At 28.8% G+C, this 12,406-nt stretch overlaps 2 protein-coding genes across 5 annotated transcripts in view; one reads left to right on the top strand and one right to left on the bottom strand.

The window, feature by feature from the left end:
* The window catches only part of LOC129905601 (phosphatidylcholine:ceramide cholinephosphotransferase 1-like), an 82,435-nt gene extending 72,795 nt beyond the window's left edge, over positions 1–9,640 (top strand). For all 3 annotated transcript variants that reach the window (XM_055981126.1, XM_055981124.1, XM_055981125.1), the window contains exons 4-6: positions 7,730–8,007; positions 8,207–8,385; positions 8,451–9,640. In XM_055981126.1, coding sequence (XP_055837101.1) covers positions 7,730–8,007; positions 8,207–8,385; positions 8,451–8,603 — 610 coding nt within the window. In that variant the 3' untranslated portion in view covers positions 8,604–9,640. The remainder of the gene's footprint in view (positions 1–7,729; positions 8,008–8,206; positions 8,386–8,450) is intronic.
* LOC129905602 (uncharacterized) overlaps positions 1–12,406 on the bottom strand; it is a 494,765-nt gene that overhangs the window by 91,726 nt on the left and 390,633 nt on the right. The gene's annotated exons all lie outside the window — the stretch shown is intronic.

Raw genomic sequence — 12,406 nt, 5'->3', positions numbered from 1 at the left:
ATTCATTCAAGTTGATTTTTTAAAAGGAAAGGTTTCGAAAATGGAGTATACCTATAAATGCCATGCAAAAGATGCACAAGTCGAATTTTGAGTCTTTTAGGTAAATAAATTGATTGAACTACAAAAATTTGATCAAAATTTGATCGAAGAAACGCAACAAGAGGCTTAAACATTATATCATTTCCGTAACTTAAGAATAATTGGTTTGGGTATATTCAGAATATACACTGGTCAACAAAATTTAACTTTTTTTTTTTGCCACAAGAACCAAAATATACTTTTCTAGTATTTTTTGGGGTGCTGAATCCCAATCAGAAGTCAGAAATATTTGATTGGCCTCCGTTTTTGAAATACTACCGTTATAAATTTTTAAAAAACGTTACAAATTTATTCATAATAAATTACCCCACATAAAAACATAAACTCGAAAACAGCCAAAATGACGTTTTTTGATATTTTCTAACGGTAATATTTCAACGGAGGCCAATAACAATTTTCTGACTTCAGATTCGAGTTCAGCACATCAAAAACTACTAGAAAAGTATATTTTGGTTCTTGTGGCAAAAACCTTGTTGACCAGTGATATCAGTCAGTTAGTACTTATTCCTAAGGATAGAGAAAAATCAATTTTTCAACAAGAAGATATAGCTTATTAGTAAGAATAAAATTATCTGCTTCTTTCAGAGACGAATAAAAATTATTCTAAGGAATAATCTCAACAAAAATATTGTGTCAGTTGTTAAAGCTTTTTTGAACAAATTTTGAAAAAAAAAAAAAAACAGTGGAACACGAGAAAACAAAAACAATCATGAATAAAAATGACGTTTAATTTAAAAAATTTTTGAATTTGACAATTTTTTTTTGTTATTCTGTAGAATAAATAATTCTTGATTGAAAAATTCAATGTTTTTATCTGATTGTTTATGGTCCTAATAACCTTATTCGTCGAACAGTTAACTGACTGTTTATTAGAAGATTGAAAAATTGGCTCTAAATGTAGAATTAAGGCAAACTCATAAAATTTTAAATTAAATGGTAATCTTTTAAGGTTAGGAATTTTAAGTCAAACTTATTATATTATAAGTCTAAAGGCAGGTTCTAATAAAAAAAAACATATGTCTAATATGACCGTTTTTAATGTCCTACATCGCAAAACCCATAGCAAAATTACAAATATGCGTTCTGCGTACTCGTTTACTTCAAGTAAATTAAAGCATTTCACGAATATCTTTTTTTCTTGTTTAATTATAAATGGAACATAATCCAGATAGTAAGGTTAATATACTTTCAAGTAATACACCAACATAATTTTATGTACATTGAACTCGATAGCATCATCAAAGTGATTTCTTTTTTTTTTTTTTTTCGTCCTACTCTATGCAACAGCATTAATTAACCATATAACTCAACAAAACTCCCTATCCTCTTGGGATAGAAATTGAAAGCATTGACATTAATGTCAACTCAAACACAAGATAAATAGTCTTTAGGATATATGAATGACCGCTATGTAGAACAACCAACAACAAGTAGTGCGCCTTAATAGTTTTCCATGGGGAAATACTCGTATAGCTGGCAGTCAATTGAATAATTTATTTATTATTTGGCTTACATAGTTTTACTTTGTTAGGAATGTTCAACAATTTAATGGATGAAAACCATCGGTATAATGTCTATGTATATTTTTGTAATTATTTTTCTTTAACAACCTAAAATTAAAGGAAATTTATTTATCAATCCCATTTTTTTAACTTAGCAAAACTCAAAAACTTGTTATGTTGCCCCGAGCAAGCTAACTGAAAAACGTCACTTTTTAAAAAGAGCCCATTCATACTCAAAATGTTTAGTCCATTTTTACACATTTTTTTTTTTTCTTAACAAATCTTATACTTTATTTCCTATTTACCTTCCATTTCTAAAATTTTGCTAAGAAATAATTGCTGCACTTGACTATTTACTTTTTTTTCAATTCTTGATTATAAGTATAAAGGATACCAAATGAATTAGTTTTTTTCTCGAGATTTATTTTTTAAAAAATGTATGATAGTTTGACATTTTGTTAACTTTAAATTTTTATCCAACTAAACCCTTAACCGCTAAACAAAACAAGATTCCTAAGAATTATTTAGTTTATCTCAAGATGTGATCTATCTTGTCTTCATGAATGAACATGGACAAAATTTATTAAGGCATAATCTCATAGTCACTCATTCAATAATATAAACAAAAGGCCTTAGACATTATTCTGTAAAACAACATCGCGTTTGATTACTTTTAACGAGGAACGATTCAATTCATTCGTTTCATAGAGATACTTAATTCAAATCATCTCATAGTAAAATAAACTTGCTGCAGAATCCACTTAATGGCACATTGACTTTTCAAACAAAACATGAAGTGTCGAAGTGGTACGTGTGAATATGTTGAAGCAGTCAGTCGTCTACTGCATAAAATATTCTAAAAAAATTTAAAAAAAAAAGACCAAATTGATTGTGCTTATACATTACGATGCATCATCAAAGTTGGTTTAACTGCATGGGAGAAATTTAACATTGCTACTGGGCTAGGTTATCATAGTAAGGGCTATGTAGTGAAATATTTTTTTTTTTTAAGATTGCGATTAAGGTCCAATTTATTCACACTCCATTAAATTTAAAGTCGCCATTAAAAAAGGGAAATTTTAAAATTTGTATGCGATTTGACAGTTTTATAATTTTTAATGGAGCCTTTAAAAATAATGGAGAGTGAATAAATTGGGCCTAAATGATCACTTTTGCTAACTATTGAAGGGCCTAACAAACAGTATGTAACTCTCAACAAGGCATGTCATATTTTTCCTAATCTTACTCTTAAATGAATCTTTTAAGTTTGTTTGCCAGTGGAAAACCAGAGCAGTTACTTACTTACTTTACTTACTTAACTTAGGCTACAATATATTGTAGATTCGGGCCTCAAACAACAAACTTCTCTAGCCACCTCTATCCCTAGCTAGCTGCTTCCAGTTTCGCACGCCAAGTTGATTGAGGTCTCCTTCACCTAGAGTGCACCACCTCAGATGAGGACTTCTTACTGCGCCTTCGCTATCAATTGGAGTCGAAAACTTTCCGGGCCGGAGCATTGTTTTCCATGCGTCCACATGAATTAGCCGCCTCAGCCGTTGCGCCTTTACTCGTTTGACAAGGTTAGTGTCTTTGCACAACCCGTACAGTTCGTTGTTGTATTTTCTTCTCCAATCACCATCAAAGTACCTACAAGAGACCTATAATCCCGCGAAGAATTTGTCTCTCTAAACAATCCAAAGAGTTTTCATTCACCTTCGTCAAGATTCATGCCTCTCCACCATATAACATGATCGAGATGATAAATGACTTGTATAGCATAGGAACACTTTAATTGCTCGAGAGAGGTCTTTCATGGTCTATTGCTTTCTCAAAACAAAGTAACACCGGTTTGCAAGTGTAATCCTTCTTGCTGTCTGCATTAATAGCGGAGCTATGGTAGACATAGTCCTTTACTACCTCGAAGTTATGGCTGTCCAAGTTGACGTATTTACCAATATTTCGATGCTGAATGTTCTTTTTTGACAACACCATTTAAACCCATTTTTTTCACTACCGACCGCACAATAGGACCAAACGACTAAATCCATCTCAAAATTGGTTTTAACGAATGTGATCTTTTTAAAAAAGGAATGATTATTTAACATAATAGAAATGTGCGCAATTATGATAGCAATCATTGTTTTTAATTTATTTTTGGCAAAAGTACTTAAAATGAGTCTCAAACCTTACATTTAAATTTTTATTTTTTTTCGACCTATTTTATATAACAGTTTAAACTAAGTATTCTCAGAAGTTTGCGAAGAGACACTATAAGTGTTGTATATCATTGAAAAGGTTAGAACCTTTACTTTATATATCCGTCACTTTTTTTTTAAAGTACTTTAAATTGATTGTGTAAGAAAACTAACAATTAATAGGAAGTAATTTCGCCTATCTTAATTTTCAATTGTAGATTTCTCCTTTGCAGACGATTGCCGATGACGAGTTATGAACGGTTTAAGAATCTCATACTATTCAAAAATAAGGAATTAAAATAAAATTTTGCGCATATTTGCGCCATTTTGATTTATGGTCAAAAATGTATACCTAAAATAAAAATTTTCCAAAAATGTTTGCAGATCTTTTTTTTATTGTCATCTACAGGGTGTCCCAAAATTAATGATTTAAATGAAATATTCTGATAGGCTTTTTAAAGGGCTCTTAAAATTTGGTTACTTGTTTACCCCAAATATTTATGGTTTTTGATTAAATGCACTTCTTGTGAAATTTCGAAAAATTCCTACTTTGAAATTGTATTTTGCTTCCCCTGTTCATAATTTATTTTTTTCTTTTTACAAATCTGTCCCTAAAACAATAATTGATAATGAGAAACAATTAGCAAACAAAAAAAAATTATTTCGCTCGCCATTTCGCTACAAATTAGTTTAAACAAAAACCAATGTTTTTTTATTGTTTTTTCTTACTCTGGAAAAAATTGTTTTGTTGAATTCAAATTATAGTATCTTTCGTTCTAACTTCAATTTCCGAAACTTTTATACTTTTTTTTTTAAGCTGTGATAACTAGGCAGGTTTTAAAAATTATAAACCAGTTTCAAAATGTACAATCTATATTTTAGGGTGTTGCTCTAAAATAAAAGTAAGAAATTGAGTTTCTTTAAGACTTAAAACTGCTAACCAATTTATAGCGATATGGCGAACGAGTTAAAAAGTGTTTTGATTAAATAATTGTTTCTTATTTACCAATGTTTTCGTGAAGGATTTGTAAAAACACAAATCAATTATGAACAGGGGAAGCAAAATACTGTTTCAAAGTAGGAATTTTTCGAAATTTCACAAGATGTGATTTTAATCGAAAATGGTATTTTATTTATTTTTAAATGCTCTAATGGTATCAACCTTATAAATGTTCGGGTTTTTCTTTAATAATAATTTTTATAATTTTTTAATTTAAAGAGAGTTGGCAATCATTGGTAAGTTGGGATTTCTCTAGCTCTCCTACTTAGGGTTGCCAACCGTACTCTAAAAAAGTACTCTATTGTACTCTATTTCACATATGTGTACTCTATAATCTATAACTCTGATAGAATACGTCAAAATACTCTTTTTTTTTTAGATAAGGCTGAGTGTACCACCACATAAACATAAAAATCTCAACGCTTACAAATTGGTGGATAACTTGCAATTAAGATAATTGCATGTAAAAAAACGAGGCCTTATAATTTCTAAATTTGAACAATTGTAATTTAGAGAGTACAAAACACCATAATTTTGATAGTTGTTTTAGTATGACCTATTTGTTTTATGTTTGTTTCTTAGTTAGACTTAAAATTTATTTTTTTTAATTCTATTTTGGAATGAGATTGAATCAAAGAAAGGCTATTTTTAAAAACTTAAATTTTGTTTTTTTATAGAAAAAAATGAATCGCAACTGATGCTATTTTTCTTGACCTTGCAATATTTGAACTTTTGTAACTCTTGCAGTTATCAATATAATTCATCGAAATATAGAAAATTAAAACCTTGATTTTTTACAAAAAAAAATCTTAAGGTTTTAGATATTAATTAAAGAAAAATGTTTAAAAAGGATTTTTTTACTTTTTCAGAAATAATAATTACATTTTTTTTTTTTAAATTCAAATTTGGTTCTCTATTTTACTTTGTTTTGTTTAAGACCTCAAAACATTAGATTTTTTCTTGTATTTGAGTTAAGCTTCTTATTAATTAATTATATTGATAAATGCAAAAATTGTGAGCCATACATATACTATCTGTTCTTACCACTTCAGGATTCAGAGAGTATTTATGAATATAAAGTGGCAAAATGAGAGGAATAGGGCTTCATTGAAATTGATCAAAATTGAGCTCATAATTTATATCAATTTGAACGTTTAGAGTCATACACATATTTTAAAAACATAATAAAATAGTTATATACTGCAAGAGGCACCAAAAAATATATTTCCAAGACTTGAAATAAATGGTACTCTTCTTTTTTCAAATGTACTCTTTTTGTTCGTCCCTGAAATCAAATAATACTCTTTTAATTATTAAAAAAGTTGGCAACCCTACTCCTACTACATGTACCTAAAAGACTCCGTTTTTTTTTTTAAGTCTTTAATAACGCCTTTACAGGGTGTTAACCAGTTTTGCAGCCTGTTTGTGAAGGGTTTTAGAATTGAATTTGCATTTTATATATGTAGGTAAAACAAAATGTGTGTTGTCATTTTATCTAAGTCTATAAAGACCTCTATCCAGTGGCGTAGATAGGGGGGGGATCAGGGGGATATATCCCCCCCCATTGGGATCGATATAAACAGTCATGAATAAATAAGTTGAAGAAGCGCACTTTGAAAAAAAAAACGCTATGGATTTCGAGTTCTTGATTAGCTTAAAGGTTATAAATATGGTTTACCAACTTTCGTTGCCATTAAGTCGGTGTTTCAAAGAGTGAATTTAGACTTGGTCCAAGCAATGGAGCTCGCTAAAGATTTAAGGGATCAACTAAAAATTAAACGGGCAGACTCATTTTCGAAAGTTTTTTGTATATGGGAAAAATTAGCTGAAATCCTTGACATAGGCGTTAAACATAAGAGAATAGTGAAGCGACAAAAGAATCGTTCGAACCCTTCGGTTCAAAGTACAGTAAAGAATATTTTCGTGTTACTGTTTTCAATCTTTTTCTCGATTTCTATGTAATGGGCCTTGGAGAAAAATGTACAAACCATGAAAACACACTAGAAGGGTTTTCGGTTCCTTCTAAGGATTCTTCGTCTGAAATAGACAAAGCAGCTAAAAAATTTAATGAAACTGTTGAGTTTTACCAAAAACTAGACCACATAAAATTGAACAAAAACAATAAGATTTCCTTATAGTTTTCATCCAAGAAGGAAATATTATTTAAACAATCGGGATTTCCTAACTGTTTTACCGACTTCCAAAAAGGAGGAGTTATTCAATTCGTCTGTACTTTTTTTTGTGTTTGTCACCTCATAACTTTGGACCGAGTGAACCAGTTTTGATAATTCTTTTTGTAGGTATTGAAAAGCTGGTGCCTGTTCAGTACTATTAGAAAAACCATAAAACCCAGTTTTGATCCATGGAAGTCGGTTTTGTTTTTTTAATAAAAAAAATACGATCATGTACGGGATCACCTATTCCAACTTACTATAGAAATATTGGTCACAATTTTTGTTCTAGTGCCAAGTTGGAAAAAATATGAAATTTTTACAAAAAATTTTGAAAGAAAAATACTTCCTCTATGAACTCATTGAAAGCGCTCGAAAGCTGCACCGAAAAAAGTTGTTATGGTATTTATATTTTATTAAAGATATTAGCTACACTGCTGGTTTCTACGTCAACTACCGAAAGAACTTTCTCCAATTTAAAGAGAATAAAAACAATACAAAGAAGCATTATTAAAACATAAACAAAAATTTGCGAACTAGATCTATCCCCCCCCTTAGCAAAAAGCTATCTACGCCACTGCCTCTATCTAGTAAATTTGACTTATACAGAAATAACAATTAAGTCTTGAGAAACCAACAATTCCTACTATTTTTGTCGGTTTTCAAATGAATCTCTTAATCGCCATTCAAAAAGCTATCACAACAAATCTGCTTATTTTACTTAGGTACTTATTCCATATTTCCTCTTATTTTATTTTTCAGATTCATAGTAATGCGGCGAATATTCCTGATCCTGGCCGTCCTCTATTTTATGCGTTCGATAACTATGTATGTAACAGTGCTACCAGTTTCCAGTACAACATATTATTGCAGTGCAAAATCAAATACTACAGCCACACCAATGGTAATTATTGGCAGGGTGTTTCAGCTAATGTCTGGCTTTGGATTGTCAATTAATGGAAAGCACACATATTGTGGAGATTACATTTATAGCGGGCATACAGTTATGCTAGTGCTTGGGTACCTAATCATTACAGAGTGTAAGTATACGAATAAATTTTATTATAAATTTTTGTCGTCTGTGCAATCGACATAGATAAATAAATAAAATTAGTAGCGGGCGCTTGATAAAATTCATTTTATGAAAACGACCAGCGGGTTGTTAATTCAATTAAATTGATTTAAAGTGTTTATTCTAAATAATTTTGTGTGATTTTTCAATTTTTTTTTTTTTTACAGACTCACCAAGAAGATTTTTTGTATTACATTGGGTTGCCTGGGTGTCAGCCTTTATCGGGGTCATATTTGTATTGTTGGCACATGGTCATTACACAATTGATATTCTAATTGCATATTATGTGACGACTAGACTCTGGTGGACTTATCATACCTTGGCAAATAATCATTTTCTACTAAAGGTTAATTCAAAAAATACTGATATTAGTATTCATAAAGCTTAGTTAACTTTTTTTTTGTATTCTAGCCTGGGGCAAATAATTACATTGGCCGCGAATGGTGGTACACATATTTTAAATATTTTGAGAAAAACGTCCGAGGACCTGTTCCACGTCAATACGAATGGCCATTACCATGGCCACGAAACTTCCATTCAAAACTACCAAACCGAGAAAGTTAACAGCTAGCACAAGTCTGACTTTTAGTTACTAATACAACAACAACAAAAAGTAGAATCTTCAGCACTTTCACAACAACTAATCGCCAAACAAATTGCACACCTCCATCTTCAATAACATCTCAATATTTTAACAAACAAACACAATCTCATCTCTCATCATCATCGAAGACAAAGCTGAACAATCGATCCAAATCCCAGTCCCCATTCTTTGGGGATGTTGTTTATTCTAAAAGTTGGACACAACACATAAGTGCCCCATTCGATGCAACTCTCAAGGCTATGCAAACCTTAATATGGGACTATTGTGTATTATTGGTATTCATTTTAGGCGGCCATAAGAATAATTAATTATCGATACGGTCGCCTCAGCCGAACTCTCGCAAAGGTTTTCTACAACATCTCAACTTTTAATCAACAAAAAAAAAAACAAAAGCAAGATAAAAAAAAATGTTAAGCTGACTCTTTTTTTTAAAGCTGACATTCTATAGAGACAAAAAAATCATAGAACCAACAAATTATATATATATTACAGTAAAAGTTTGTTACTAAAAAAAAAAACAGAAAAATATAAAAACTCATATATAAATGTGTTACTTATATATACTGCATAGAAATAAGACTCATATACTAAAAAAATATATTATATACAGATGTAAATAAATAAAAACAAAAAAGAATTATGTATCTTCCCACATTTTAGCGCCTAAAACATATTATATATTAACAATTTTTTTTTCTATTGCATACGTGTAGGTGCTTGAGAGAAATTTAAATATTTTAAATGCCAAAAATGGATTTGTTTCAATATAAAAAAAGTTAAATATTTAACAAAAAAAATAATATAAATAACAACAAAAAAAAATAATAACAAAATAAATAATTTTTTTACTTTAACCATTTAAAGTTAGTTTATATTTTTTTTAGTTTCTTTTGTAAATTTATGTAAATAGTTTTATTAAAATAAAAAAAAAATCATTATTATTTGTTTCTTTTCACTTTGCCTTAATAAATAATGTATTTGTATATTGATTTGCTCTTTAAAAAAAAAAAATGTATTCTTGTAGTTTTTTCAACCATACCCCTCCCCCAATTCATTAAATTGATTGATGGAGAAGCCTTTTTCGAAAATTTGCCTTTTTGTACACAAATAAACAAACAAAAAAACAACATAAAAATAAATACTAAAAAAAAACAAAAAAACACAAAACAACTAACACTATACTATAATTATTGCGTCTGATTGTATTTTAGAAAAAAAAAAAATGTTATAAAATTGTTTAAGTTTTGATTTCTTCCCTGATTTTTGTAGAGAAAAATTTAAATTAAATTTAAAAAATAATATGAACAATAATAAAAAAAAAAACAAAATTACATCCCACCCTTTAAAAAAGTAAAAAAAAAAATATATATTCTCAAAATAGGGTTAATTTTAAATAAAATTAATAAAAAAAATATATATAAAATAAAATTGTTTATAAAAATGGAAAGAGAAAGAGAATTATTAATATTACCTATTATAAAAAAAAAAAAACTTTTTTTTTGTTTCATTTGAGTCTCAGTTTAAATATTTTGTAAGCTGTTAATGTTTAATAAAAAAAAGAGGTAAAGAAAAAATATATATATACCATTATAATGATAAGAAATGAAGGATATGTTGTTTTTATTTCCAAAATTAAATATAAGTGTCATCTTTACGCACAGATTTGGAGAAATTGATATTTTATCTTCTGTAATGCTTAATATTACACCGCGTAAGCCAGTGTTGTGAAACAAACATTTCTTATTTTGCTCTTGAGCCTTAGTTTTTGAGTTTATCTTTAGTATTGGAAATAAAAATCTATTTAGAAATTGGAAATTTTCAAAAACATTCTTTCTATCAAAAATGTGTTTGCTATTCGAAAACTGTATTGCAGACTTTGTTTCCGGTGTCACAAAAATTCGAAAAGGGAATCTTAAATTCTGTAAGAATTTCAAAATATGTAGGTACTGTAAATTTTAAAACTTTTCAAAATTCTATAGACTTTAGGTATTTCAAAGCACTGTATCTTGTAATTCCGTGTTATAAAAATACTGATTTTTTGCAATATACTGAATATGTTCAATATAGTTTTTTTTAAGATCATATCGCCCCCCTTAAGCCATAACCAGGAAAGTGTAAATTAAATTTAGTTTTGACTTTTCTTCCTTCATTGGTAAATAATTCACCAATCTCTGTTGTTCAAAAAAAATGGGCCCTATCGTTAATCTCCCATGGAATTTTGTTTCCCACGGAATATTTTATTCCCAAGGAATTTTTTGTGCTATAGTGAATCTCCCTCGGAATTTTTTTCCAGGGAACAAAAAATCGTATGAAATGACGTCTAAATTCCCCTAGAATATTGATTGGCGATACCAATAAATTCCGAGGGAAACTTTTTATGATCATTTTCGTTCCCATGTTTAAAACATGAGAAATATTCCCAGAGAAATTTTTATCCACGATAGCCCCCAATATATAAATGTATATATGTATATATTAATGTTTTCAATGGGTATATGTTGATTTCAGTCAAAATGAACTACCTGTTAACCCTGTTCGATTTCACTAGTCAAAAAGTTTTTTTTATAGAAATCAAAATATATTTTTCTAATGGTTTGTTGTGCGCTGAGCTCGAATCCGAAGTCAGAAAAATTCTATCACATCACGTTTTTGAGATATTACCATGCAAAACATCACAAAAATAGTGTTTTGGACGTTCAAAATTCAATATCTCAAAAACTAAGAGCTATTCTAATACTACATTCAAATTAAGAAGGTCAAATGCCATTATAAAAGTATAATTTAGTTTCTATGGAAAATTATTTCTCACCAATATTACTGTCATTGAAAATCGATCTTAAAAATCGTTTTTTTTTGTTTTTTTTCAATTTTTCTCAATATTTTCTAAAACAAAAGTATAGTTTTTCCACACAATCTTAAATAATAGGTTTTAATCTAAATAATTGCCTCCCAAACTTTTCAAAAATCAAAAATTTGTTCGGTAACTTTTTTGTTTAAAAAATAGGCTATTTTTTCAAATTAAATTCGTCAAAAATCCAAAAATTTACTTTTTACTCAAAAAAAAACATATAAAATAGATAGAAAATATAACAAAGTAATTTTTGAATGAAGTTTTGTTAAAATCCAACCATTTTTGTAAAAGATAAAAATAAAAAATAAAAAAATCGTATTTTTGCATTTTTCTCAATAATTTTGAGGTTATACAAAAAAAATTATTTTGAGTAAAAGTTTTAGACATTTTTACTTTCTACAACTCTTGCATTTAACTTTTTTCGATAGGAGGACTACTTTTGACAGAAATAGTAAAAACCCACGATTTTTGACACCCACCCCACTTTTTCGCCCACCCACCCCCTTTCCCCCAACTTTAAAAAATTATTGGCACTGGCCTATAAGTGATTATCTTGAATTCATTTAAAAATCGTACACAAAAAAGGATTTTTTTCTCGAATTTGAAATTGGTTTTGGAAACTTTTCCAATTTTTCCTTAACAAAAAAAAAATAACTACTTCTGTGTCGCACGAACTTGCTATTAGGATTCAAGTTGCTAGAATTTTTAGGACTTTTTTATATAGAAATTTAGTAAATTTAATTATTGTAGGTATGTACATATAAACAAAAATAGTTTTTCAAAATAATAAAACAACATCTGAAATCAAATTGCGATTTCATTTGTTTTATTAAGATGCATTTTTTAGAAAAAAAAATGTTCAAAATCTTGAGAGCCGTTTTTCGAAAAACTAATTTTTTATAAATGATTTTT

The sequence above is a fragment of the Episyrphus balteatus genome, chromosome 1 (assembly GCF_945859705.1).
Source record: "Episyrphus balteatus chromosome 1, idEpiBalt1.1, whole genome shotgun sequence".
Lineage (NCBI taxonomy): Eukaryota > Metazoa > Arthropoda > Insecta > Diptera > Syrphidae > Episyrphus > Episyrphus balteatus.
Note: the sequence above shows the minus strand (reverse complement) of the source record. Positions and strands in the feature narration are given on the sequence as shown.